The sequence below is a fragment of the Haliotis rubra genome, unplaced genomic scaffold, assembly GCF_003918875.1.
Source record: "Haliotis rubra isolate DU_JTF1 unplaced genomic scaffold, ASM391887v1 Scf34, whole genome shotgun sequence".
Classification (NCBI taxonomy): Eukaryota; Metazoa; Mollusca; class Gastropoda; order Lepetellida; family Haliotidae; genus Haliotis; species Haliotis rubra.
In genome coordinates this window covers 2,348,717-2,374,022 of record NW_025767013.1, presented here as the reverse complement: position 1 = coordinate 2,374,022, position 25,306 = coordinate 2,348,717, and the positions used below count along the sequence as shown (strand labels likewise).

Genomic DNA, 25,306 nt, shown 5'->3' with positions numbered 1-25,306 from the left:
GAAAATGTTCAGGATCAACCAAGAAGTGAAGCTTTTGAGTAGCTAATACATTTATCGTTGTAATCCTATTGTCAAGGTCTTGAGGGATTCTATATTGGTGGTCCCGGTCAGTCTCTGGACAGCTGGACTTACTGATGACCCACAGAGACAATAACTGATGTGACCAGACTGGCTGATGTTGTTATAATTACGTCCTGGAGAGACGTAGCCCTTGGTCACTCATTGGCTTTGTTGGCAGGGATGGTCAAATTAAGGCACAATTGGCCTTATTTAGTACTGGAAAATTAATCTCATGATCATACAGGAATGCTTGATAGAATCAGGACATGTGATGTTTGTGTGGAGAATATTCATTAAGTGATGAACCGGCTGTTACCATTTGTAGTATTTATTTGGGATGATTTTATTACAAAAACAACATGAACACCTCATCTAAATGTATTTTTCTTCAGCATTTGATTGCTATGAATGTCAGAATAAACAGTTAAAGGACTTGGAAACATTAATATTTAATTTGTATATTTTTAATAAAGGCGAACAAATGTTTGATGTATCAAGCTAATTTAACAATTTTAATTCATAAGTGAAAAACTACTGATAGTTTGTGAAAAATAATACTTTAATATAAATAGGATATATGAACATCTGAAACCTCTAATGATGCTAACAGTATTTGTAGGTCTTTGGGCAATACTAAGTTTAAACTTGAAACCACAGCAGGATATAATAATAAAAACATCACACCTGAATTTACCAATAACTCACCATTGACATTTCTAAGGATAATGTATTGCCATAGGGTTATTTCTTGTGGCACAGAAAACCCTCTTTCAGTCTTCTGTCAGGTCTACAGAGTGAATCTGCCCAAGGTTATATTTTTAATTATAGAACACGGTCTATGAAGCTGGTAGCTAAAAACGACGACTTGACGATTCATCTTGTATCTATGTTCATTTCCTGGCTAGTCATCCCTCAGTCAAGATGCAGATTTACTTTCCATTGACCAGCTAACCATTGCTTTAGATACATAGACTGCTTTTCCATAGCTGTTCATCAAAGTAATTCATTTTCCCCTTTGCCACTAGTGACAGACTTACTCATTGTTTTAAGTGGAGCTCCTGTCAATCATCAGACAAAGAGATGTTTCATCAAGAAGCCAGGACTCGGTATCGGGAGACATGATGAAGTAGCTGTTTGTATATGAGGAGATGGCATATGGGGTATTTTACAAGATATAATAAGGGGTTTTTGGTAGTGAGAGTTTGGTTAGATTGATAGTGCCAAGATTCTTGGACAGGTGGACACAGTGGTTAGATTGGGGTTGTGTTGTCAAGCAACCTCCTTGTTGAGTGCAGTGAGAGCGTGTCTTTTATCAATCACAGTTGGCAACATTTATTATGGTGTTTAGTCATAAAGTAGTTTTGTCAATCTGTACTCACTAATGTGAAGCACCTCCTTTGTTGATCCTGAATCAGGATAATTCATGATCTCCTTTACATATTGTTTAGAGTTACATAGTCATTGTAGTCTTGAGATAATGACAATTTATTGCTCCTGGAAATGTTTTGTTTGCTTGCAAATTACTCGAGATTTTTCACAACATATTAATATCATCTGAATATATCCTGAATGTTATTTTTAATTTGAAATGTCATTTAGTGGGAAACAAAATTTAGTAGCAAAAAACACCCCAACAGTTTCTGCATCCATCCTCTCTGCATGGCTGAATAAAAACAAAAAAACAACATTTACAATATGGCTGCCATGGTAGCCATGATTAAAATTGGATCAGAAGTTTGTGAGAACTTCTTGGAAAAATTCATGCAAAGGCTTCAACCATGTAGTTTCTGATCTGGAAAATGTAAACTTTGATTGACAAATGGATAATGCGAGACAAGCTCACTTGATCTTTATAGATTTTGTCCCTTCTAAGCAAAATTTAAAAAAAAGAAAGGCTGATCCTTGAATGACATCAGAATTATCAGACAAGCTAGTCTGTCATGTAGACCACATAGAACAACAAAAGCATGAATCTCACTCAAGGTTAGATTACCTCAGCTGAAAATAAACATTGTTCAAGGCTTTTTTTTTATTTTACTCATTTATTAATAGATATATTTTTTCAAATAAGATACCTTTTTTGGACTAAACATTAGTTTGTCCACAAGGATACAAAGAAGTATGGACATCACTGTGAAAATCTCTGTTTCGGGTTCACTGTTATTCTAATCCAGACATCATGATGCTTTAGGATATCCTATGTCCGTGGTTGTTCCCAAAAGCAAGCTTACATGGAACTTCCTCCATTGTTGACGGTAACAAATCTTCACATGAAACAGAATCAGTGTAATTAAGAATCAGGCAATGTGATGCCTAGAGCTTTGAGCACTTGTTTCTCTTATGATAATATGCTGTCCCATGACACCTGGAAACCCGGAGACAAAGCTTCCAAAGACTTGCTGCGTGCCCACCTCCGTGTTGTAATCGACATACAACGAGTCTACTATTGATTGAGATAAGTCTAACTGCCCAGCATGTTCAGTGTAAATCTTGCATGTATCCCCACAAGACTGGCCCTGTGATTGTTGTGACAGACAATACTCTAGCAGAAAGATATGCCAGTTTGATTCACCCCCAGTGGGGAGAGTCCAGGCAAGTGGTACACTCGTGGTATTGATTGAAAAAACACAACCTTTATATACAGCATTTCACTTGACTGAACAAAAGATTACTTCAAATTTGTCACACTTGCACCTTTAGATTAATATTGAACGTTTAATTAGGTTGGGTTCTGTACATTGGTTTCAGTCCATTGAGATTTTGTAGGAAATCGGTTGTAAAGATGAGATTAGTGCTCATAATTTTCCTTCAGCTGAAGTCTTGAATAGTGCAAGATGGATGTGGAGAAGATGGAATGAATTTCATACCAATGGGCGTGCAAGCGGATTGCGTGGCATGTTTGTAGGGAAATAGGTTGGTGGGCAGCAATCTTTTCCTAGTAAACTTCTACATGAAGATAGTAAAATATAATGATAGCTTTGGATCAGATGGTTTATCTTTAATCATCAATCAATTATGGTATAAACCTATGTTTCAGGATGAAGATATTCTTGTGGGATGTTTTCCATCTTTCATGTTTTCTTGTTGTATTTTAGATGCCATTAGTTTTGGCAATTTCTGAAAGATTTATTTTTATCATCAAACTTGCTTGTAATTTTGGAATTGGGTTAATAAGACCTTGAAATATATATATACATGTTCTTTAGTTTGGAATGATTTGTGGCTTGTCCTTGAGGTAAGAAGCCAAGTGTTTCTTTTTATGATATCACATTATTTTTTGTTTGTGAGTCTGTTGTTTAATCAGGCAGTTGGCAATATTACAACTGTAAATTTGAAGTCTGTAAATATTCACATCCCGACGCAACAATCCAGTGATAGATGTCATGAGCATTAGTCAATAGAATTGGAATTCGACAACATTCATGAGCCAAGTCAGCGAGCCTGAGCACCCAGTCTCTTTAGTCACCTCTTACATCAAGCATGGGTTGCTGAAGAAAGGAATTCTAACCTGGATCTGCACAGGGGCACATGATTTTGTTATTTGTGACTGTGGAATAGTGAAAAATCAATGAATGCTGTTTTTTTTCCACCCATTCCCATGACTATGTGATGTTTGACATGGTAAATCATATCTTAAACTGATAGTAATATAGATTTTAATTGTTCATAATTTCCTGTAACATTATTTGGGTAATTGTAAGTAGGAAGTCATGCAAGATAGGTTTAACATAGAATTTGGAACCTCTTATAGGCTGTAACAGTGCTTTGAAGTGACATTTTTCCACACAGTCTACCAACAGGATTAGCAACAATTGCAAGTTTTGTTTCAATCAAGAAGTAGCTTTTTCTATCTCAGATCTGAATCCCATTATTACCATGAAGTTCTCTGGTATTTTCTGAAGACCCTTCAAAAGTCCAAGATAAGGGTCGTTATTGGAAGGGCTTTATGGATATTTATTAGCTTGAAGATGACGTTTTTAATGCTCTAAAATTAGCACTCAATTCCTTAATCAATAAGGGGCTAATTGCTGCCATTTGGTGATTGGCGCCATGGATGCCAATAATAAGTTTTTGTACCAATTGTTGGATTTGATTGTTTTCGTTGCCTCTGGAGGTTTAGTGATGGAGTGAATTTGCTTTTATTGAAGTAGCTCGTTCCAAATTGACTCATGAGTGACCCCTCAGTGGTATCGAGGCTGTGGAATAATTCAGTTAAGTGAGGTTTTGTGGAGCTAGTTGGATTAGAGAGGCCCTGGATTTCGGCATTGCCTGGCAAGCACCGACTGATTTGTCACTTACATTGTGATTTATGTGATTAGAGGCATGTTTTGTGTCAAAATTGGATTAATTTTTATCACTTAAGATGATAGAGGGAGGAAAGGAAATTCACAGGGAAGGTTTTGTACCTTAATAAGAAAAGTAGGATCATCTTCAAAGACTGTGTCTTCTATCTCACCAGGAATAGTTGCTGTGTTGTGTACTGGAAAAAGTTCCATAGAGGTTATTTTTCCTCTCTATTTTTGTTTATCAACTTGAATAAATATAAAAATAGGAGTGTTTTTAATGAATGAAAATAAAGTACATTGTGTGAGTTAAAAAGGCTGGTAACCCATCTATAATTTTTAACCTGGGGGACAAATATATTTTAGCAGTGATTTGGCGGACTATTTAGAAGTTCTACCAACAGGTCTCAAAGATCTTTCAGCTATGATGGAAATGGTTTTGAATTTATGGAAACACCTTTTGAAGAAGGCCATGGAGAAGGAAAAATCATTGGGTTAAACTATGATTGTGTGTACGCTGTTAAATTAATTAAAATTAAAATGTATCAGTGTGGTAATATGCTAAACAAAATTTGTTTTGGATAATGAAAATTTGGGGTGATATTTTGTGAAATTGTGTGATCAGTGTTGACTACAAAAAAAATATCAATAAAATATTCATGTTCCCTAACTTTTTTGGTTCAGTATACTAACTAAGTTTTACTACACAGTCGTGAATGCTTCTGTGAATGGACATGGTAATGTCCGTCAACGATTTGGGATTGTTTTGACAGCTTTGTTTTCTGATTTTCAAAATGTTACACAGAATTTATGTCAGAAGTTAACACTATTTCTTCGGAAGCAAAATATCCATCTTACTACTTAGAAAATTCAGACAAGTTTTTTCAATGACCCTTTGGTTATAGAGAATTTGTGTAAACCAAATAATAATTGAAGAGGCCTGACTGTATGTACAAGCTGTTACAGTACTGCCTACATCTCATGTATTGTGCACAATCTACATTGGTGTATGATGACATACAATATATCATGTCACAGTTTTTAGTCACCCCCTTGAACAACAATGGTTCGATGAAGTAGCCTAATAAATGGTTAAAGCATTCGCTCATCATGTTAAAGACCAGGGTTCAATTCCCCACATGGATACATAATATATGAAATGAAGCCCATTTCTGGTGTCAGCTGTTATGACACTGCTGCAATATTGGTAAAAACAGCATAAAACGAAATTCTCATGAACTTAAGGGGTGGTGGGTTAGCCTTATGGTTAAAGCATCTGTTCGTCATCTGAAGACCTGGGTTTGATTCCCCACATGGGTACAATGTGTGAAGCCCATTTCTGGTGTTCCCCACCATGATATTGCTGGAATATTGCTAAAAGCCGTGCAAAACCATACTCACTCACTCACTCACTCATGAACTTTAGCCACAGTGTTGCCTTGTTCCTGGTGCCCACCGGCCCAGTGTTACAATATACTACTATCCCAAAGACATCTCACATGTTGCTATACAAGCAAGGCTGATGGGAAATACAAATGGAGTATGTAAATGCTTCATTCAATATGGTGTTCCCAAACGTGGCTGTTTGTTCATACAACAAACCCTTGCCTGCAGGATCCATCTTGATTAAAGCGTAAACAAACAGCACTTCATCCCAGGGCCTGCCAAGCATTTGCACGTCTGCCATGTATTGATATTTCTGTTTATTTGTTGTCCTCCCAAGTCATTCTATTATGACATGATTCAGGTGTATATTTTTTATGTGCTGTAAATAACAGAGGGTACCTTGATATGTGTAGTATTCATATCTCCGTCAACAACTCTACCAGATTGGATTTGTTTTGGTTGTTGTGGTTACGACACAGCAAGGGAGCAGATGTTGTTTGTGTGGAGGTGCACAGTCTTACATCAGAACAAATCTTGTTTTGTGTGTTATGTATCATCCTCTGTGGACTAGTGGATAGAGCATCTGATAGTGGGGGCGGTGGGTCAGCCTAGTGGTTAAAGCATTTGCTCGTCACACCGAAGATCCGGGTTCGATTCCCCACGTGGGTACAATATGTGAAGCCCATTTCTGGTGTCCTCGGTGTGATATTGCTGGAATATTGCTAAAAGCGGTGTAAAATTAAATTCGCTCACTCACTCTGATAGAGTGGGTGAGTTAGTGAGTTGGGTTTTATGCTGCCTTCGCCATGATGAGCTATTGCTTTAACCACTGGGCTACCCCATCACCCTGGATCCAGTGGGGAAGGGTGGTAGTTTAATCCCTGGCCACATCACACAAAAGACGTTTACAGATTTTACATGTTGTTATGCTGCTTGACACTCAGAATTATGAGAACTGACTGACTGACTGAGTTTGGTTTTACGCCGCTTTTAGCAATATTCCAGCAACATCACGGCGGGGGACACCAGAAATGGGCTTCACACATTGTACCCATGTGGGGATTCGAACCCGGATCTTCGGAGTGACGAGCCAACGCTTTAACCACTAGGCTACCTCACCACCCTCAGAATTATGAGGATATGACAGTCTATCACATACAGTGTACAGTGGATACATGTTATGCTGGATCATGGTTACAACCTCAGTTGGCCAAGACAGTTCCATTGACATTAATTCACACTACAGCAAATCAAATATGTTGTCATGCAGGGTGGAGAGATGAATAAAATGTTGAGTCATTACTAACAAATGAAAATACTATGATGCTAAGTGTTTCATTTCCCTTGAAATAATATCTCAGAAGTTTCCATAAGATCACTTTCAAGAATGAGTTTTGTATAAGATACATTTCAATCAGAAGCCTCTTCAGCCAGAATGGCTTGAAGTACAGATCAGATCCTCTGTTGGCCATATTTGGAGTGGACGTGTGACTCATTAAAAAGTTTATGTCTTGGGAGTTTCTTTGGAAAATAATTATCCTGTCTTGTCCAGAACTGATTGATTATAATGACAGTATTTGTAATTGTTGACTTGTAACTGAAGTATGGTTGAGTCCGTGAATGTTATCTGAGTGATGCATTTTGGGAAAAATTTCTTAACGGAGGACTTGGTCCAGGTCAAGTGACAATCTGGCTGGTTGATACAAGTCATAAAAGCAAACTTTGTCTGTTTGTATATTTTATGATGTGCAAATCAATTTTGGTAAAAGCTGTTCATAAAACTGTGTCTCAATACATAGGCAGATCCAGAAATTTTCAAGGGCCGTTCAGGGAGTTTGAACCCTACCTTGGCTCCACCATTTCAAAACATTAACTTCAATGTGGTCTTTCGTCATTTTCAAAAAGGGGGGGTGTCGAACCCCCTGAACCCCCCTTCTGGATCCGCCACTGCAGTCCATACCTGGCACAGATTACATTATGTACACCTTGTCTGAAAATGGGGATGTAACCATGAAATTAGTCCGTCTCTTATTTTGTCATTCTATTTTCAGCATGTATTTTTTCAAGAGCATCCTATTATAGTATATTTATTTTCACATTTTTGGGTCCATTTGTGGTCTGTGCATATCTAATCTAATTTTGAACAATATGTGTGTGCAGTATGAGTGGCTATGAATAACATTACAAAATAATTACTCTTTCCAAATGTATGGTAGAGTCAATACTCGAGTGATGGGTTGTAAATTCACCAGCATCGATTTTTGTACGATATGCCTCTACAAAATTGAATAGCATTGGTGAAAATAGCTCAAAACTCACTAATTCACAATCAATGCCTTGTACAAATACTTACAAACCCTTCACCCTCCCCAGACTGATTGGCGATAACCCAGTTTACAATGGAGAGACCCTACTGCTGTTGACTTGTATCAAGCCTGTTATTCTAGACCAGCTCCTTATTGTCCTCCCCTTTGTTCCAGGTTGTATGGCGTCACCAAGGGGCAGACCACTTCTTGACAATTGGTAAACTGACATGGGTGAAGGATCCAAATGTTATTTCAGAGCATCGAAGAATTTCTTTCCAAGTCAGTGATTGGAATTTGTTGATAAAGAACGCACAGAAAGACCGTACAGGAATATATGAATGCCAGATAGCTGCCACGAAAAAATATGTACGGGAAGTGTATCTCATTGTTGTAGGTAAGAACATCGCATGGTATGTGAGTTGTAAGCATGGAATTCTCTTCTTTTTTATATTGAATTCATAAATTCATATTTCCCATGATAAATTGTAGAATTTTGTAGTGATTCTTAAGTTAGAAGATTATTCTACTAGTTTGGTTGTAAACTTGACTTGAGCACCATTGGTGAAAGGGAGATAACCCTATTTAAGCTCTAATCAGATCAAAAGTCATATCAAGTGTTATACAATATAACTATGGATGATATATCTGTGACAACTTTACATTTACGTTTCAGATCCCCCTGCACAAAAGCCTGGTAAGTTTTTAATCGGTTCATATTATCAGAACATATCGATATGATAAGAAAAACTCAACATCCCATTTTGTTCTGAATTGATATTTATTGAGTGAGTGAGTTTAGGTTTACGCCGCTTTTAGCAATATTTCAGCAATATCACGGTGGGGGGATACCAGAAATGGGATTCACTTGTACCTGTGTGGGGAATCAAACCCAGGTCTTCGGCGTAACAAGCGAATGCTTGAACCACTTGTCTACCTCATCGCCCGTAATATTTAGTGAGAAAACATTCAACTCTCCTCATTTCTGAAAACGTCAATATAGTTATTTAAGGTATACTATACCAGAAACGTTAAAATAATTATATTTTATGTTCTCAGGAGATACATAATACATTGAGCTATTGTCATCATGAACTTATTTGGACCACTTATGTTGGTTTGTTTTAGCTGTAGTTCATAACACATTTGGACTTTATTATACAGAAAGCATCCGGGACAAAAAAAAACCCAAAGTTTGTTATATCCATCAGCTCGGTATAAATGTGTTCATCGTAAACAATGTAGAAGATTCCAACATGTGATGTTGCAGATATCTTCTTGCAAGGGTCCAAGTACGTACCTGTGGGTGGCGAGATACGGTTGGTGTGCAACATCTCAGGTAGGCTGAACGCCCAGAGTATTGACTGGTTCAAAGATGGAGACAAGATCACAGGCGAGAGGTACAGGAACTACATCATCACCCGCTTCTGGACTGAGGAGGACCACTCTCTCTTCAGCGAGCTCATCGTGGATAACAGTCAGCCACATGACTCAGGGATGTTCATGTGTCGCGGATCTGAAAACGAAATGAGCAGTCATTCTGTCACGGTCAGAGTAGGTGAGTTGGGACTAAATGGTTTCGATTTTGTCCAGATTAGAAAATCTTCATGCATGCTTTCATCCATTGAGGGCTTCTTATGGGGGACAAGTACTGTTAACAATATGCAGTCAGTCCTAATAACACGTTATTCACCTGTAGTTGAAGATACCTGTGAAGATCTGGGTTAAAATTGATCTTCAGTAACCCATGCTTGTCGTAAGAGGCAACTAACTGGATTGTGTGATCAGGCTCACTGACTTGGTTGACACATGTCATCGTATCCCAATTGTGTAGATCGATGCTCATGCTGTTGATCACTGGACTGTGTGGTCCAGACTCGAGTATTTACAGACCGCAACCATATAGCTGGAATATTGCTGAGTGTGGCATAAAACTAAACTCACTCATTATGTTTGAAGAATGTGAAGAAAGAACCTTATTCAGTAGCATGATCTGCTGGTTTGAAAAGGTTATTGTGTATGTATATAAACATATAAATTTTGTTTTATTTGTAACTGTTTTAGTTAAAGTTTCACCTTCAGTTCTCCCATCGCCCAAAGTTTCACAGTTGCTACAGAAGTGTATCTGTCCATCCATATAAACTCGTTCAATATTTCTTCATGAAAGTTTGTATGTACCTCAGGTATCATCTGAATCTTAGCTTTTTGTTTTTTAAATATGATTATTTTCAAAAAACATTCTAGCATTTCGAAGGCAAGAGGTTTCATAGGTTCAAATGAGGGTAGGGTTATTTCTGTAAAAGGATAAAATGATAGTGAATCAACTGATTGGGTGAAAAAGAGGAAAACAGGCAGATATTCATTAATTTCCACATTAAGCTGACAGTCATAACTAATATGTTGTTCGCAGCGGTGTAAATTCTGTATATCCATTCTGTACCATTACCTGTATTCACAGGTATTAAAAGAATGGAAACTAATCTTCCATAGAATTCCTTAATGTAGTTTTAGGAGCTCCATTTAACAGTCCTATGCTTAAAGACTTCTCTCCATTAATTTCATGATGTATATGGCCAGCTGTTCACTATCATTGTTTTAATGATACCATCATTTCATGAGTTTGCTATATGACATTTAAAAAAATTATCCACACTCTTAAATTGGTGGTCTATATCAATGACTTAGTTGCCTTGTTTGGTGCTCATCAAATATCGTGGTTACTTATTTCCTGATTAAAAACTGTACATGGCACAGAGGACAAAATATATTAGCTCGATGTGGATTATAAGAATTAGAAGTAAACTGACTGCAGCTGTGTGGACTGGTTGGCACATCAGAAAAACATGCCCCTTAAGGCTTACTTTCCTACTTATGTAGCTAATTCTAGCCCCTATCGTCAGCAGGCTGACCGAGGGGTCAATCCCACACGGAAGTCGCAAATTACATCACGGATATAAATGTCATCCAACTTTGAACATATCCATGTTTGATAAGGGTCATGAGGCTTCATTAACCTAACCATTATAAATGATATTAAATTTATTTCAGTTCTTTACTATTTTTGACACCTGTTGTTTTTGTTCCAGGTGGGTCATCGAATGTTAACAAACGAGGTTAGTACTGTAGTATCAGCGTTTAAGTATTGAGTATTATACCAGGAGGGGTGTCTCTGCTTTATCAGTTACAGGAATTCTTCAGCTAGGAGCTAGCACACACTTTCAGTGTATGTGTTGATACAGTCCACCTTAAGACCATTTGTTTTCCGTTGCGGTATTTGTGTTTTATTCTTTGCATATTTATTCAGACATTGTGTAGATTTAACAATTGTTAAGAGTATCCCTGATATTCATGACTGAAAAAGTGCTCATGATATTGATCACTGGATTGTCTGGTCCACACTAAAAGGCAACTATGCTTGTCGTAAGAGTCAACTAACGGGATCGGGTGGTCAGGCTCGCTGACTTGGTTGACACATGTCATCGGTTCCCAATTGCGCAGATCGATGCTCATGCTGTTGATCACTGGATTGTCTGGTCCAGACTCGATTATTCACAGACTGCTACCATACAGCTGGAATATTGCTGAGTGCAGCGTTGAACTACAAACCTACCAACAAGCTATGCTGGTAGCAAGAGGCAACTTGGTGAATATGAAAATGGGATTATCAGACTTGGTGACTTGGTTGTCATGACCTGATGGCATGGGTTAATGCTTTCCTTATCAATCACTTGATTATCTGGTCCTAGACTAACAACAAGTCTCTGAAATGAACATATTTTACAAATAAAAAAATCATAATGAAAAAAAAGAAAATATAATGAAAAGGAGCCCTGAGACTTTCTTCATTTCCTGAAGCTGTGGAAATCTAGACTTGCCACATTTTCTAGACTTGCATAGGCTTTCTTGGATATATTTGCTTCAGGGTCTGTATGACAGACTAATCTGGTCCAGACACGATTATTTACATGTCAACATCATATAGCTGAAATATTTCTTAGTTAGTCATTAAACAACACATGCACACACACATACATGCACACACACTCATTCTTCAGGGCAGTAGCCTAGTGGGTAAGGCGTTTGTTAAGGCCCCGGTTCGGTTCTCCACATTGGTACAGTATGTAAAGTCTGGTATCGCCTACTGTGATATTGCTAAAAGGGGTGTAGTAACTTACTCACTCACTTATTCTATAAACCAGACTTGCAACAGACTTTGAAATGAGGTTAAAGATGCAAGTTGATTGTTACTATTTACAGATTATTACTATATTGTTACTATTATTACGAAAACAAGTCTGGCGGCAATAAGATGTTATTACCTTGCCCCTGTACAACATCATCAGTACATTCAGAGGGCAAACGTGTGCCTGTTTGGAAACATTGGAATCTTTCAGATATATCATGGTATGTCAGTTTGAGTAAAGCACGAGGTCATGGACATTTACTACTAGTGGTCTGACGATTCATCGATACACATTGATACATCGATCCATGGGCCGTCGATACAGTGAATCGATACAAAGTTATACATTGTCGTATATTCCGATACGATACTTCAAATGGGCAACGATACATCAATGTTTTACTTCGAATATTGCCAAATCGCGATATCTGTCAAGAAGAAAGACTCACGTTTGTTTGATGATTAAAATATTTGCTTACTTATTTTCCCTTCATAAGTAAATGTTTTCTCGGAAATTCTTGCGTCAAGAACTGTGTCAGACAGCGCTCACATGTTATTATCATTCACAAAGTCAATGTATAAACTTAGTTATCTCATTTCTGAATGAACATTGAAAAACGCTGGTGGAATTTGACGAAATACTTTAAAATAGTTTTGTTTTGATATTCAGGTGTTTCAGAGTTGGTGTTAGAATTAAATATTTTAGTATAGTGATGCGTATCGTATCGTCACCCTTTTGTCGGGATTCGTATCGTATCGCAGCTTCCGTGCAGGATACTTTGGCAATATATCGTCGTGACTAAAATTTTAGCATCGTGATGTATCGTATCGCAGGTTGTATGCCAATACCAGCACTATTTACTACTATAGTAAAACCCAGAAGCATGGGTCTAGTGTTGACAAACCAAGCATCACAGTCAGGACAAATCTAGTACTGAGACTAATATAATGATTGCAAGATTTTGGCTAGACTAGCAGACTGTGCACAGAACCTCAGGCTAATGAGCCACTTTGCCTCACTCAGCTGGCATTGTGAATAGAATAATCAGAATATCCCAACAGAAGTATGTGTCTGTATCCATTCTAAATATTGTCAAAAACAGTACAGTATGTTTAAAAAGTTGTCTTTGTAGAGATACGTTCTTGATTAGGGGAAAGTTTGCTGTGGACATACTGGACAGTAATGTACATATATGTATGTGTGTTTGAGGGTAAAAAGTTGGAAAGTGTGAAAATTAAGGACATTTATGTCCAATATTAACATTTTAGCTGCAGAAAATCAAAATCTGATCTGGAAAACTGGGTACTTACTTATCTTGTCAACTGTAAACATCCAGGAACTCATCCTGTTATGGTACTTGAAAGGACAAAGGTCAATGTCAAGGAGTTGGGAAAGAGGATGCATTTTGGCCACTTACAAAAAGTCATCAATTTGACAGATCACTTAAAGGCAGACTGAGACGGATTGAAACATAAGGTGTCTGAGAAAAAATGAGGCGTGTGTAGGGTGGTTGCTCAATTGCATCTCTTGGGCTCGTCAGAAACCTATAAATGTGGGTTAAGTCCTTGTTCACGCTGATTATGTATTGATGTCTGTTGGCACCATTCCAGTTCTGATGTGTTTCACCAAAATAATAAATGTCTAAGACCTACATCACTTCAGAATTTCCTCACACATTCTTGGTTTATCTGTTTATTGCTAAATATTGTGTGGTGGGATAGCCTAGTGGTTAAAGTGTTCACTCATCACTCTGAAGACCCGGGTTCGATTCCCCACGTGGGTACAATGTGTGAAGACCATTTTTGGAGTCCCCTGCAGTGATATTGCTGGAATATTGCTAAAAGCGACGTAAAACCATACTCACTCATTCACTATTGCTAAATATTGCAATGTTTTAGCTGTATGACAGAGTTGTAATGTAATTTATGTAATTTAGCGTGGACAAGACAATCTAGTGATTGACATTATGAGCATCAATCTAAGCAATACATGTACAGTGACATACATCAACCAAGTCAGCCACCTGACAGACTAATTCATTAAGTTGCCACTTGTGACAAGGATGGGTTACTGAAGATCAGATCTGACATGATCCTCATGGGTTCAATCCACAGTAAGCTGACATGCATATATAACTGGACAATTATTCAGTGCAGTGTTAAACTCAACTCACTGATGAGCAACTTGTTACAAAGAACTGTTTCAACTTGCAGAGCACGGCCCTGAGAGAGAGCATGAACAGCTTCAGACACAGCCTCACTACAGTGAGTACGGTATGGCAGCTGTTTTACACTTACGCTGTAGTTTCACTGATCCAGCCATCTAACATCATTGCTCAGGAGCAGTTACGATGTCTTATGATGTCATTTGACATGTCTTCATCACTTATCCCTGTGTATAGTGCTGATATTCCCAGGTTCTTCATTTGGGAATCTGGCGGTGGGGTAGTCTAGTGGTTAAAGCGTTCGCTCGTCACACCGAAGACCCGGGTTCGAATCCCCACATGGGCACAATGTGTGAAGCCCATTTCTGGTGTCCCCCACCGTGATATTGCTGGAATATTGCTAAAAGCGGTGTAAAACCATACTCACTCACCCACTCACTCATTTGGGAATCAAAGACATCATGTTTGAATTCTTTTCCTGACCATTGCTCAAGAATTTTATCGATGGCATTTTTAGAATTGTTTTCAGTAGACACAGTTGAAACAAAGTTGATATGGTGTGATGAGGCCTCCCTTTTGTCTCAAGTCCCTTTGTGAAAAAACTGAAAATCTATATACCTAACAGCGGTTATTCACTGACCACTTGATTGAACATTGTAAGACACTTTAGTCTGAAAGTTAGTTTTATATAGTCTAAAATAGGTACTTAAAAACTTTCAATTTTTCATAAGAAACCAATGAATCATTTATGATGACTGATATAGAATCCTTGACTTGGAACTTACAAAATATGTTGTTTTCAGACTCTGGTCACCTTCAGACAGAGGAGACAGGGTCAAGTTCTCCAGGACAAGCTGTTGTCTCTGGTCAGTGGCTGGTCAGTGTGTTGATCGTGACTGTAGTGCTGCTGCAACACTGGAGGACTTGAACCAGGCAGCAGTTAGCAGATGTACCAGACCTTGTAGCCTCCAGTATACATGTGAGAAGCAGAAGCACATATTCATGGATCATTTATATCAAACTGAAAATTGGTTCTAAGACAATGGCATCAGGAAGGTGATAGGAGCTGTAGACTCCACGAGTGTAGGAAACAGCGTTGCTGAGTTGTCAGAATTGTTCTGTCTGTTAAGCAGAAATAAGAATGCTGTCATTCTGGTCATGGTGGCCTGAGAATCAAGAATATTTTCCTGAAGACTGACATAAGATTTGTCAGCAAGGTTATTATGTTCCATATGAGATCCAAAAGTGTGTTTTTTGTGTTGATGACCAAACGGAACTGCAGCAGCAGCAGCAGCAACAGCAACATGGTCAAGAGGCTCTGAATCATAGTCGTAACTTATGTGGGCATCTGGCTTTCTTCAGTGTTTCCTGCAGACTTGCAATGAGGCAGTCAGTTAACAATGCTTCACTGAAAGGTTTACTAGTCCTTTTCTTCACCAGGTCCCACTGCAAGATAATAAAGTGACTTGTTCTGTACAGTTGGAAATACTGTGGAATGTGAATCAGAAATACCAGGATCAATATGTTGGAAAATTGTCACTCAGGAACCAAAATCCGTTTAGTTTGGTGTTAATTTCTAATGCTCTTGCTGAACAAGCTCTGAAAACAAAAGAATGTAAAAAATTCAACAGCCGGCCTGACTCAAGAAGGATGGGATGCAGTGATGAGGAAACAAATCTGTGGAGTCTGAAGCTGAATAGAAACCCTGTTCTGATGAAACATCTGAACAATTAAATATTTGTAATAAACAGAAGAAATCCTGTCAAGAAGTGTACACACTGGTTGATATGATAGAGAATCAAGAAGTTCTTGTTTAGCCAGATCTGTGGCATGCAGTGTGTGACATGGAAACATGAAACTTTGGGTGATGTGTTAGAAGTATTTTGTCAGATTTCCTACTGAAACTGGACAGTTATGTCCAGCTACCTGTACAGAGATATCAAGTCAAGACAACACCATTACCACCCGGTTAGTCATGTGTGACTTAGGAATAGTTCATGCGACAACAATCTCCATTACTGCTGATAGACATCATCCACTTAATGTAGTCGTAATATCTGTGTTCATCTTGGCTGAATCACGACACAAACCTTCCTGAAACTGTGACCAGCAGTGTTGATAATCATGTTACCAAGTGGACCTGGTCAGACATTGTTGAAACGTAAAGCACCGATGTTCATAGATGGGTGTTGTGACTGTGACAGTCAGCATTGGGATGTGTTCCTGCAGAACAACAGAAGGAACACAGAACATTCTCCAGAACATTCTCCTGTAGTTTCGTAATGACATTGCCATTCTACATAACCAGACTGAAGATATCCTGTCAAACTTGGAGTCATCATTATCAGACACTTATTGCTTGATTAATGGGGTCTACTGGACACCAGGTGGACGCCAACATGCATCCCTGAACTATTGAGCGTTTCTTGCCCAGCCACTGATGTATTGATGCAGACTGTGTATGATATTAAACATTTTGTATAAATTGTACAGTCACCTACTCACATGGGACATTGTCTTCATGCCTCTAGCCACTCCAATGCCATGTGATATCCTACCACTGTGTGTGTCTCACAATCTGCTTGATTTCTGTGCTTTGGTGACATCCAGTGCTTGGAGTTTGTTCCTTATTATTTGTTGTCCATTTAAAGGAGCAAAATTAATGTCAGAAGTTCATAGAATGTGTAGTTTTATTTACAAGGAAAAACAGAAATTTATGTTGTTTTTGCTTTCAGCTGTTACAGATTAAGATCTTACTGTGTGTGTTAGGTTAAATAAGATTTATTAGGTATGTGATAATGTGGTGGTCCTCATAAACGCAAAACATAGCATCCCATTATGTGTATGAAACTCGGGCTTCTTTTCTAATTAATTATGCTTGGTCTTTGTTTCTTAAATATAATGTTCCTCATGAGGAGTATTTTACATGATGAGATCAGTTGGTAAATGTACACGGTTAGACACTAATATTCTTCAACACGTCAGTAAATCACAGTTGATTTTATGAGAGCTTCAATTAAATATGAACTTCCAGCAAAGCGTTTAAAGCAACATATGATACACTAAGATAAACAGAAATATTTGTTTCTAGGCAAACAAGAACTGATATACCTTGTTTGCGGGCTCCGTTTATGTCTACGTGACTCAACAGTTTTGTGATGTAACAGCAGGTTATATTTACAACGTGATGAGATCAGCTGGTAAATGTACGTGTTAGACACTAATATTCTTCAGCATGTCAGGGATGACTGTTGATTTTATGAGAGCTTCAGTTAGTATAAACTTCTTGCACAGTGTTTTAAGCAACAACTGATACACTAAGATAAACAGAAATATTTGTTTCTAGGCAAACGGGAACTGATATATTTCGTTTTTTACGGGTTCAGTTTATGTTTGTGATGTAACAGGTGGTATATTATTTGAGCATCACTCACACCGCACTGCAGGTTCTTTGACCATAACGGTGAACCACTGGAAAACACTTTATAAGTACTCCATGCGTAACTGTATCATAACTGTGGTCATAATCCTCTACAGTCATCACTGTGCATCTTTCACCTTGTATATCTTCATCAACGTGGAACATCTAGGTTTTCTCTGTTTACACTGCAAGTATAAATACACAAATCTCTGCCTGAGAGGGGGGTGGGGGTGGTCAGGTGCTTTTAGTTATGTAAACTAACAAGAAGGGGTTATATAGGTTTGAAATGAAAACTAACATTTTGTTGTGTACAACTGTGCTGCAATTTTTGTATTAAATGATAAAAATGGATTGTTTCATTTCATCAAGAGCAGATCTAGGAACAAATTATGAACATCCAGAATTTTACAGGTATATGATAATAACAATAATATTTCATTTATATAGCACCTAGTATCCATCTGACTAGTTGATCACTGGACACTTTAGTATTTTACATGTGTCAACTTGTTTGCCTAAAGTTACAAGGTATGTCAGACAACTGAAGGTAGCATTTGTTCAAGTAATTACTTCAGTTTAAGATTCACTACATTAAATAGATTTAATTCTCGAGATCTGTTGAGATGATGAAATGTTCACATTGTGTTTCCCCTTGCAAGGAGTGATGGTATCTTTGTTCACCAGCAGTATTTCTTTGTATACCAATTATATTGATTTGTCATGTGAACCTGTATGTATAGAAAGAAGTCAGAGTCTGAATATCGTTTTTATTTGAACAGAAACCTTGGAGAATTTTTCTCACGTTTAGCATAAAATACAATATCAGAATATTTGATGCATATAAATATGTTAAATCAGTAAAAGGTTTGTGTTTGGTACAATATCTACTTAGATTTACTCATTTTTGTTTTCAGAATTAAATATTTTATTAATGGGGATACATTTGATGTTTCCCACAGTATGATCTTATGTCATCTGGTCTTACATCTAACATCTAGGGGCGGTGGGGTAGCCTGGTGGTTAGAGCTCCCCACATGGGTACAATGTGTGAAGCCCATTGCTGGTGTCCCCTGCCGTGACATCACTGCAATATTGCTAAAAGCGGGTTAAAACCATACTCACTTTAACATTTGTGTTCTGATACGCACTCATGTTCAATCTTTAAACATAATGTAATCCCTAATGCCTCATTACATATGTTGGGGACGAACAAAGGAACTAACAGCAACTGTATCCAGCCATTGTCAGCAATACCTAGGTATACCATCATGTCCTGGAACAGGATTGAACTAATAGTTCATGATGTACTGGCCTCGTGTTGTCAGGGTTCATGACATACTGGCCTTATGTTGTCAGGGTTCATGACATACTGGCCTTATGTTGTCAGGGTTCATGACATACTGGCCTTATGTTGTCAGGGTTCATGACATACTGGCCTTATGTTGTCAAGGTTCATGACATACTGGCCTCATGTTGTCAAGGTTCACGACATACTGGCTTCATGTTGTCAAGGTTCATGACATACTGGCCTCATGTTGTCAAGGTTCATGACATACTGGCCTCATGTTGTCAAGGTTCATGACATACTGGCTTCATGTTGTCAAGGTTCATGACATACTGGCCTCATGTTGTCAAGGTTCATGACATAGTTGCCCCATGTTGTCAAGGTTCATGACATACTGGCCTCATGTTGTCAAAGTTCATGACATACTGGTTTCATGTTGTCATTCATGACATAGTTGTCAAGGTTCATGACATACTGGCCTCATGTTGTCAAGGTTCATGACATACTGACCTCATGTTGTCAAGGTTCATGACATACTGGACCCATGTTGTCAAGGTTCATGACGTACTGGACCCATGTTGTCAAGGTTCATGACATACTGGCTTCATGTTGTCAAGGTTCATGACATACTGGCTTCATGTTGTCAAGGTTCATGACATACTGGCCTCATGTTGTCAAGGTTCATGACATACTGGACCCATGTTGTCAAGGTTCATGACATACTGGCCCCATGTTGTCAAGGTTCATGACATACTGGCTTCATGTTGTCAAGGTTCATGACATACTGGCTTCATGTTGTCAAGGTTCATGACATACTGGACCCATGTTGTCAAGGTTCATGACATACTGGCCCCATGTTGTCAAGGTTCATGACATACTGGCTTCATGTTGTCAAGGTTCACGATATAGTGGCCTCATGTTGTCAAGGTTCATGACATACTGGCCTCATGTTGTCAAGGTTCATGACATACTGGACCCATGTTGTCAAGGTTCATGACATACTGGCCTCATGTTGTCAAGGTTCATGACATAGTTGCCTCATGTTGTCAAGGTTCATGACATTCTGGCTTCATGTTGTCAAGGTTCATGACATACTGGCTTCATGTTGTCAAGGTTCATGACATACTGGCCTCATGTTGTCAAGGTTCATGACATACTGGCCTTATGTTGTCAAGGTTCATGACATACTGGCCTCGTGTTGTCAAGGTTCATGACATACTGACCTCGTGTTGTCAGGGTTCATGACATACTGACCTCGTGTTGTCAAGGTTCACGACATACTGGCCTCATGTTGTCAAGGTTCATGACATACTGGCCTCATGTTGTCAAGGTTCATGACATACTGGCCTCATGTTGTCAGGGTTGTCAGGAGCATGCATTCAGACAGGCCAAAGCTTCCAGTTGGGTTTCCTGTGCTGTCGTATCTTTCTCGTCCATCTCTTATTACCAACTTCAGTGTAGTGTCTCATAGGATAATTCAAGGACTGACCCCCGAAAACCAAGGTTACAGATGAGAAAAATGGTAATTGATTAGAGTTTTAGTACTTAATAGAAAGTGTTTTGTTAGTTATACCTTCTGTCTGCATGTGTATAACTCTGTTCCTGTCACACAGCTGTCAGTGATTAGTTGTGCTCCTGATATTGCCTAAACATTGATCCTCGGCCAAGCTAAGGAGCAATAACAGTATCCTTAAGAACGATGTTATGTAATTTCAGCTTAATTTGCTTGTAGTGACTTTTAGTCCCACGAACTAATGGGTAGTAAAACTCCCTCAAACAGCTGTTCAACACAGACAATTACTTCAAATCATCAGCACTTTATGGTTTTGAAGAAACAATAGCCCATTAACATGGATGGTTATGTATGGTTGACATGCTACAGGGAGACCTACTGAAGCATCAACCATCACTGGAGTCACCAAGTCCTTGATGCACATCTGGTATCATGTCATACCATGTTGGGTGGTGTCGTGTCAAGTCTTGTGTCATCTCAAGCGACACCAGGTTGGATTGGTGTCTTGTCTAACTTTAGCGTTGAAGGATGGTTGCACTGCCGAGACTGCACCTTGTCTCGGCGAGTTGAATGATGTCAAGGACAGTTTTGCTGTTTCCAATGTTGTAACTCATACAGGCTGATTGCACTGTTTTGGGTGGTTGCAGATCAGTGGCACTGGTAGCACAGTCTGTATGTTGGTTGCACTACATTGAGGCTGGTTGTTCTGTGTAAAGTCCATTTGTACAGTCTGTATGTTAGTTGCACCACATTGTGACTAGCTGCTCTGTGTCAAGCTGGTAGCACAGTCTGTATGTTGGCTGCACCACAGCTCTGTGTCATGCTGGGTGTACAGTCTGAATGTTGGTTACACTACGTTGGGTCTGGTTGCTCCGTGTCAAGCTGGTTGCACAGTCTGTATGTTGGTTGCATCAGATTGGGGCTGGTTGCTCTGTGTCAAGCTGGGTGCACAGTCTGTATGTTGGTTGCTCCATATTGAGGCTGGTGGCCCTGTGTCATGTCTGTTTGCATGGTGTGTTGGGTGGTTTCCCTACATTGAGGCTGGTTGCATTGTGTCAAGGTCAGTTGTATAAAATCGAGTTAGGCTGCACCAATTCAAGACTGGTTGTACTTTCAGATATACCGTTCTGCATCCACCACGTCTGTAATTTCCTGGTGTACATATCTCTAGCAGTGGTATTTTCTATACTACTGCATTATTTATATGATGTATTCATGTAACATGCATTTGTAAGTATGTAATGAGCCGAGAAGAAATGAATATACATGTAAAAAAACCTGAACATTGTCTTGTGTTGTTTTTCAAGGAAGACCATTTGTGTGGTTCCATTCTGTAGGCCTTGGACATAATGATTGAGAATAAAGGATGATTATTTCAGGATAATTATTGAAATATTTTAGTGGTTTTGCAGTGGGTTGTTATGAAAAATATTCAGATGTATATTGATGCAATTTGGGGAAGTAAGGACGAGCAGCATGAAACTGTTGCTCACATAAATGTTCTGGAATGTTTGAAAAATTGTTTCAGAAAATCTGCACAGACATAGAATCTACAGTTGTTGGATGGTTGGGTGGTGTTTAGTTTTACGCCACACTCAGCAATATTCCAGCTATATGGTGGCAGCCTGTAAATATTCAGGACCAGACAATCCAGTGATCAACAGCACGAGCATCAATCTACAGAATTGGGATACCATGACAAGTGTCAACTAAATCAGCGAGCCTGACCACCCGATCCCATTAGTTGCCATTTACAATAAGCACGGGTTGCTGAAGATCAACTCTAACCCGGATCTTCATGAGTAGTGAATAAAATGGAAAACAAAACAGAAACTACAACTTTCCAAAGCAGGGCCCAGTCCTTACAATGATATTTATGGTTGATAGATAAACACATTGATACTTTGTGACAAAAGAATTATTGGGGTCTATTTGAACTAATTCAACATTGCGGGATTCCATTTTGTTTACACTTCAAAGCATAATAAGTGGTTGATATAATAACATCAGTAACTTGAGGGGTTGGAGGAAGGTATATTTCAGACTGTATGCTAGGAGACAATTTTGTTGGCCCTATATGCTCACATTTAGCATGATTGCATGTACTTGTGAAGGACTGACTGACTGAGTTTGGTTTTACGCCGCTTTTAGCAATATTCCTGCAACATCACGGCGGGACAAAATTACGGCGGGGGACACCAGAAATGGGCTTCGAACATTGTAACTTGGGAAGGAGATGTCAATAGGTGCCATCAGTGAATTCAGGGGTTACATGAAGGTCCAAGAGTATCACAAACATTAGGATATTCACACAAGTCATAGGGTATAGCAAAAATTAGGATTGGCACAAGTCCAAGGGTATACAAAAAAATAGGACTCTCACAACTCCTTGTGGAAGAGAAAAATTAGGACTTGCACAGGTTTGAGGGTATAACAAAATTAGGACTTGCACAGGTTCGAGGGTACAACAAAATTAGGACTTGCACAGGTTCGAGGGTATAACAAAATTAGGACTTGCACAGGTTCGAGGGTATAACAAAATTAGGACTCGCACAGGTTAACAAAATTAGGAGGGTATAACAAAATTAGGACTTGCACAGGTTCGAGGGTATAACAAAATTAGGACTTGCACAGGTTCGAGGGTATAACAAAATTAGGACTCGCACAGGTTTGAGGGTATAACAAAATTAGGACTTGCACAGGTTTGAGGGTATAACAAAATTAGGACTTGCACAGGTTTGAGGGTATAACAAAATTAGGACTTGCACAGGTTCGAGGGTATAACAAAATTAGGACTTGCACAGGTTCGAGGGTATAACAAAATTAGGACTTGCACAGGTTCGAGGGTATAACAAAATTAGGACTTGCACAGGTTCAGGGTATAACAAAATTAGGACTCGCACTTGCACAGGTTCGAGGGTATAACAAAATTAGGACTTGCACAGGTTTGAGGGTATAACAAAATTAGGACTTGCACAGGTTCGAGGGTATAACAAAATTAGGACTTGAGGGTACAACAGGTTCGAGGGTATAACAAAATTAGGACTGCGCAGGTTTGAGGGTTAACAAAATTAGACTTGCACAGGGTATAACAAAATTAGGACTTGCTTGCACAGGTTGAGGGTACAACAAAAACAGGACTCGCACAGGTTCGAGGGTATAACAAAATGAGGACTCGCACAGGTTCGAGGGTACAACAAAAAACAGGACTCGCACACAGACCAGGTATCTTCAATAGAGGTTCCGCACACAAATAGTATATTTGATATGCATGAACAGAATGGTGACTCTTCTAAGATAATCATGATTCTTTCTTGGCACCTTTGTCTTGAGATTACAGAGATGTTTTCAATGTACAAGGTGCTATTATCACACTCTGATCACCATGTTTCTTTTCAAAATTGTGACAACATAATGAACACTAGAAAACTTTCACATTTTCTCTCACAAAACATTGTCACGTTTCAAAAATGGAAAGTGTTGCACATTCTTCTCTGATTTTATTTATGACATTAAAATTTTGCTAATTAAAAAAGTGGATAGTACTTTGAACTCTGCATATGGCTGCCACCGACCAGATTCATTAGCAAAGTAATGATTTGATTTGTTTATTAAGAATCACTGCTAGTACCATCGCTACTTCAAATGTTTCATGAATACAAGTGGTGTGGTGGTGTGTCCTGGTTCATGTATGTGTTAGTGACACTGCATAATACAAGCCTCTGTTAGTGACAGAATCATAATCTCATATGATCAGTGGTGGTGTGTTGTAGCCTAGTGGTTCATGTAATGCGCTGATCGCTACTTCAAATGTTTCATGAATACAAGCCTCTGTTAGTGACAGAATCATAATCTCATATGATCACGTGGAGTGGTGGTGTGGCCTAGTGGTTCATGTGTACGCTGATCGCTACTTCAAATGTTTCATGAATACAAGCCTCTGTTAGTGACAGAATCATAATCTCATATGATCACGTGGAGTGGTGGTGTGGCCTAGTGGTTCATGTGTACGCTGATCGCTACTTCAAATGTTTCATGAATACAAGCCTCTGTTAGTGACAGAATCATAATCTCATATGATCACGTGGAGTGGTGGTGTGGCCTAGTGGTGAATGTGTACGCTGATCACTACTTCAAATGTTTCATGAATACAAGCCTCTGTTAGTGACAGAATCATAATCTCATATGATCACGTGGAGTGGTGGTGTGGCCTAGTGGTTCATGTGTACGCTGATCGCTACTTCAAATGTTTCATGAATACAAGCCTCTGTTAGTGACAGAATCATAATCTCATATGATCACGTGGAGTGGTGGTGTGGCCTAGTGGTTCATGTGTACGCTGATCGCTACTTCAAATGTTTCATGAATACAAGCCTCTGTTAGTGACAGAATCATAATCTCATATGATCACGTGGAGTGGTGGTGTGGCCTAGTGGTTCTACTTCATGTGTGCACGCTGATCGCTACTTCAAATGTTTCATGAATACAAGCCTCTGTTAGTGACAGAATCATAATCTCATATGATCACGTGGAGTGGTGGTGTGGCCTAGTGGTTCATGTGTACGCTGATCGCTACTTCAAATGTTTCATGAATACAAGCCTCTGTTAGTGACAGAATCATAATCTCATATGATCACGTGGAGTGGTGGTGTGGCCTAGTGGTTCATGTGTAAGCTGATCGCTACTTCAAATGTTTCATGAATACAA

At 38.8% G+C, this 25,306-nt stretch overlaps 1 protein-coding gene and 1 long non-coding RNA gene across 3 annotated transcripts in view; both read left to right on the top strand.

The window, feature by feature from the left end:
* The window catches only part of LOC124284591 (titin-like), a 143,322-nt gene extending 124,543 nt beyond the window's left edge, over window positions 1-18,779 (top strand). The window contains exons 4-9 of the mRNA XM_046720699.1: window positions 8,210-8,429; window positions 8,709-8,729; window positions 9,303-9,590; window positions 11,119-11,145; window positions 14,430-14,489; window positions 15,184-18,779. Coding sequence (XP_046576655.1) covers window positions 8,210-8,429; window positions 8,709-8,729; window positions 9,303-9,590; window positions 11,119-11,145; window positions 14,430-14,489; window positions 15,184-15,308 — 741 coding nt within the window. The 3' untranslated portion in view covers window positions 15,309-18,779. The remainder of the gene's footprint in view (window positions 1-8,209; window positions 8,430-8,708; window positions 8,730-9,302; window positions 9,591-11,118; window positions 11,146-14,429; window positions 14,490-15,183) is intronic.
* Window positions 18,780-19,325: 546 nt separating this feature from the next.
* Window positions 19,326-19,983, top strand: LOC124284590. Of its 2 annotated transcripts, XR_006900589.1 has the most exons (4): window positions 19,326-19,437; window positions 19,469-19,499; window positions 19,673-19,889; window positions 19,952-19,983. It is a non-coding gene; the product is annotated as an uncharacterized LOC124284590 (long non-coding RNA). The 2 variants fall into 2 exon arrangements; XR_006900588.1 differs by lacking the exon at window positions 19,952-19,983 and having other exon boundaries at window positions 19,673-19,899.
* Window positions 19,984-25,306: the final 5,323 nt, after the last annotated feature.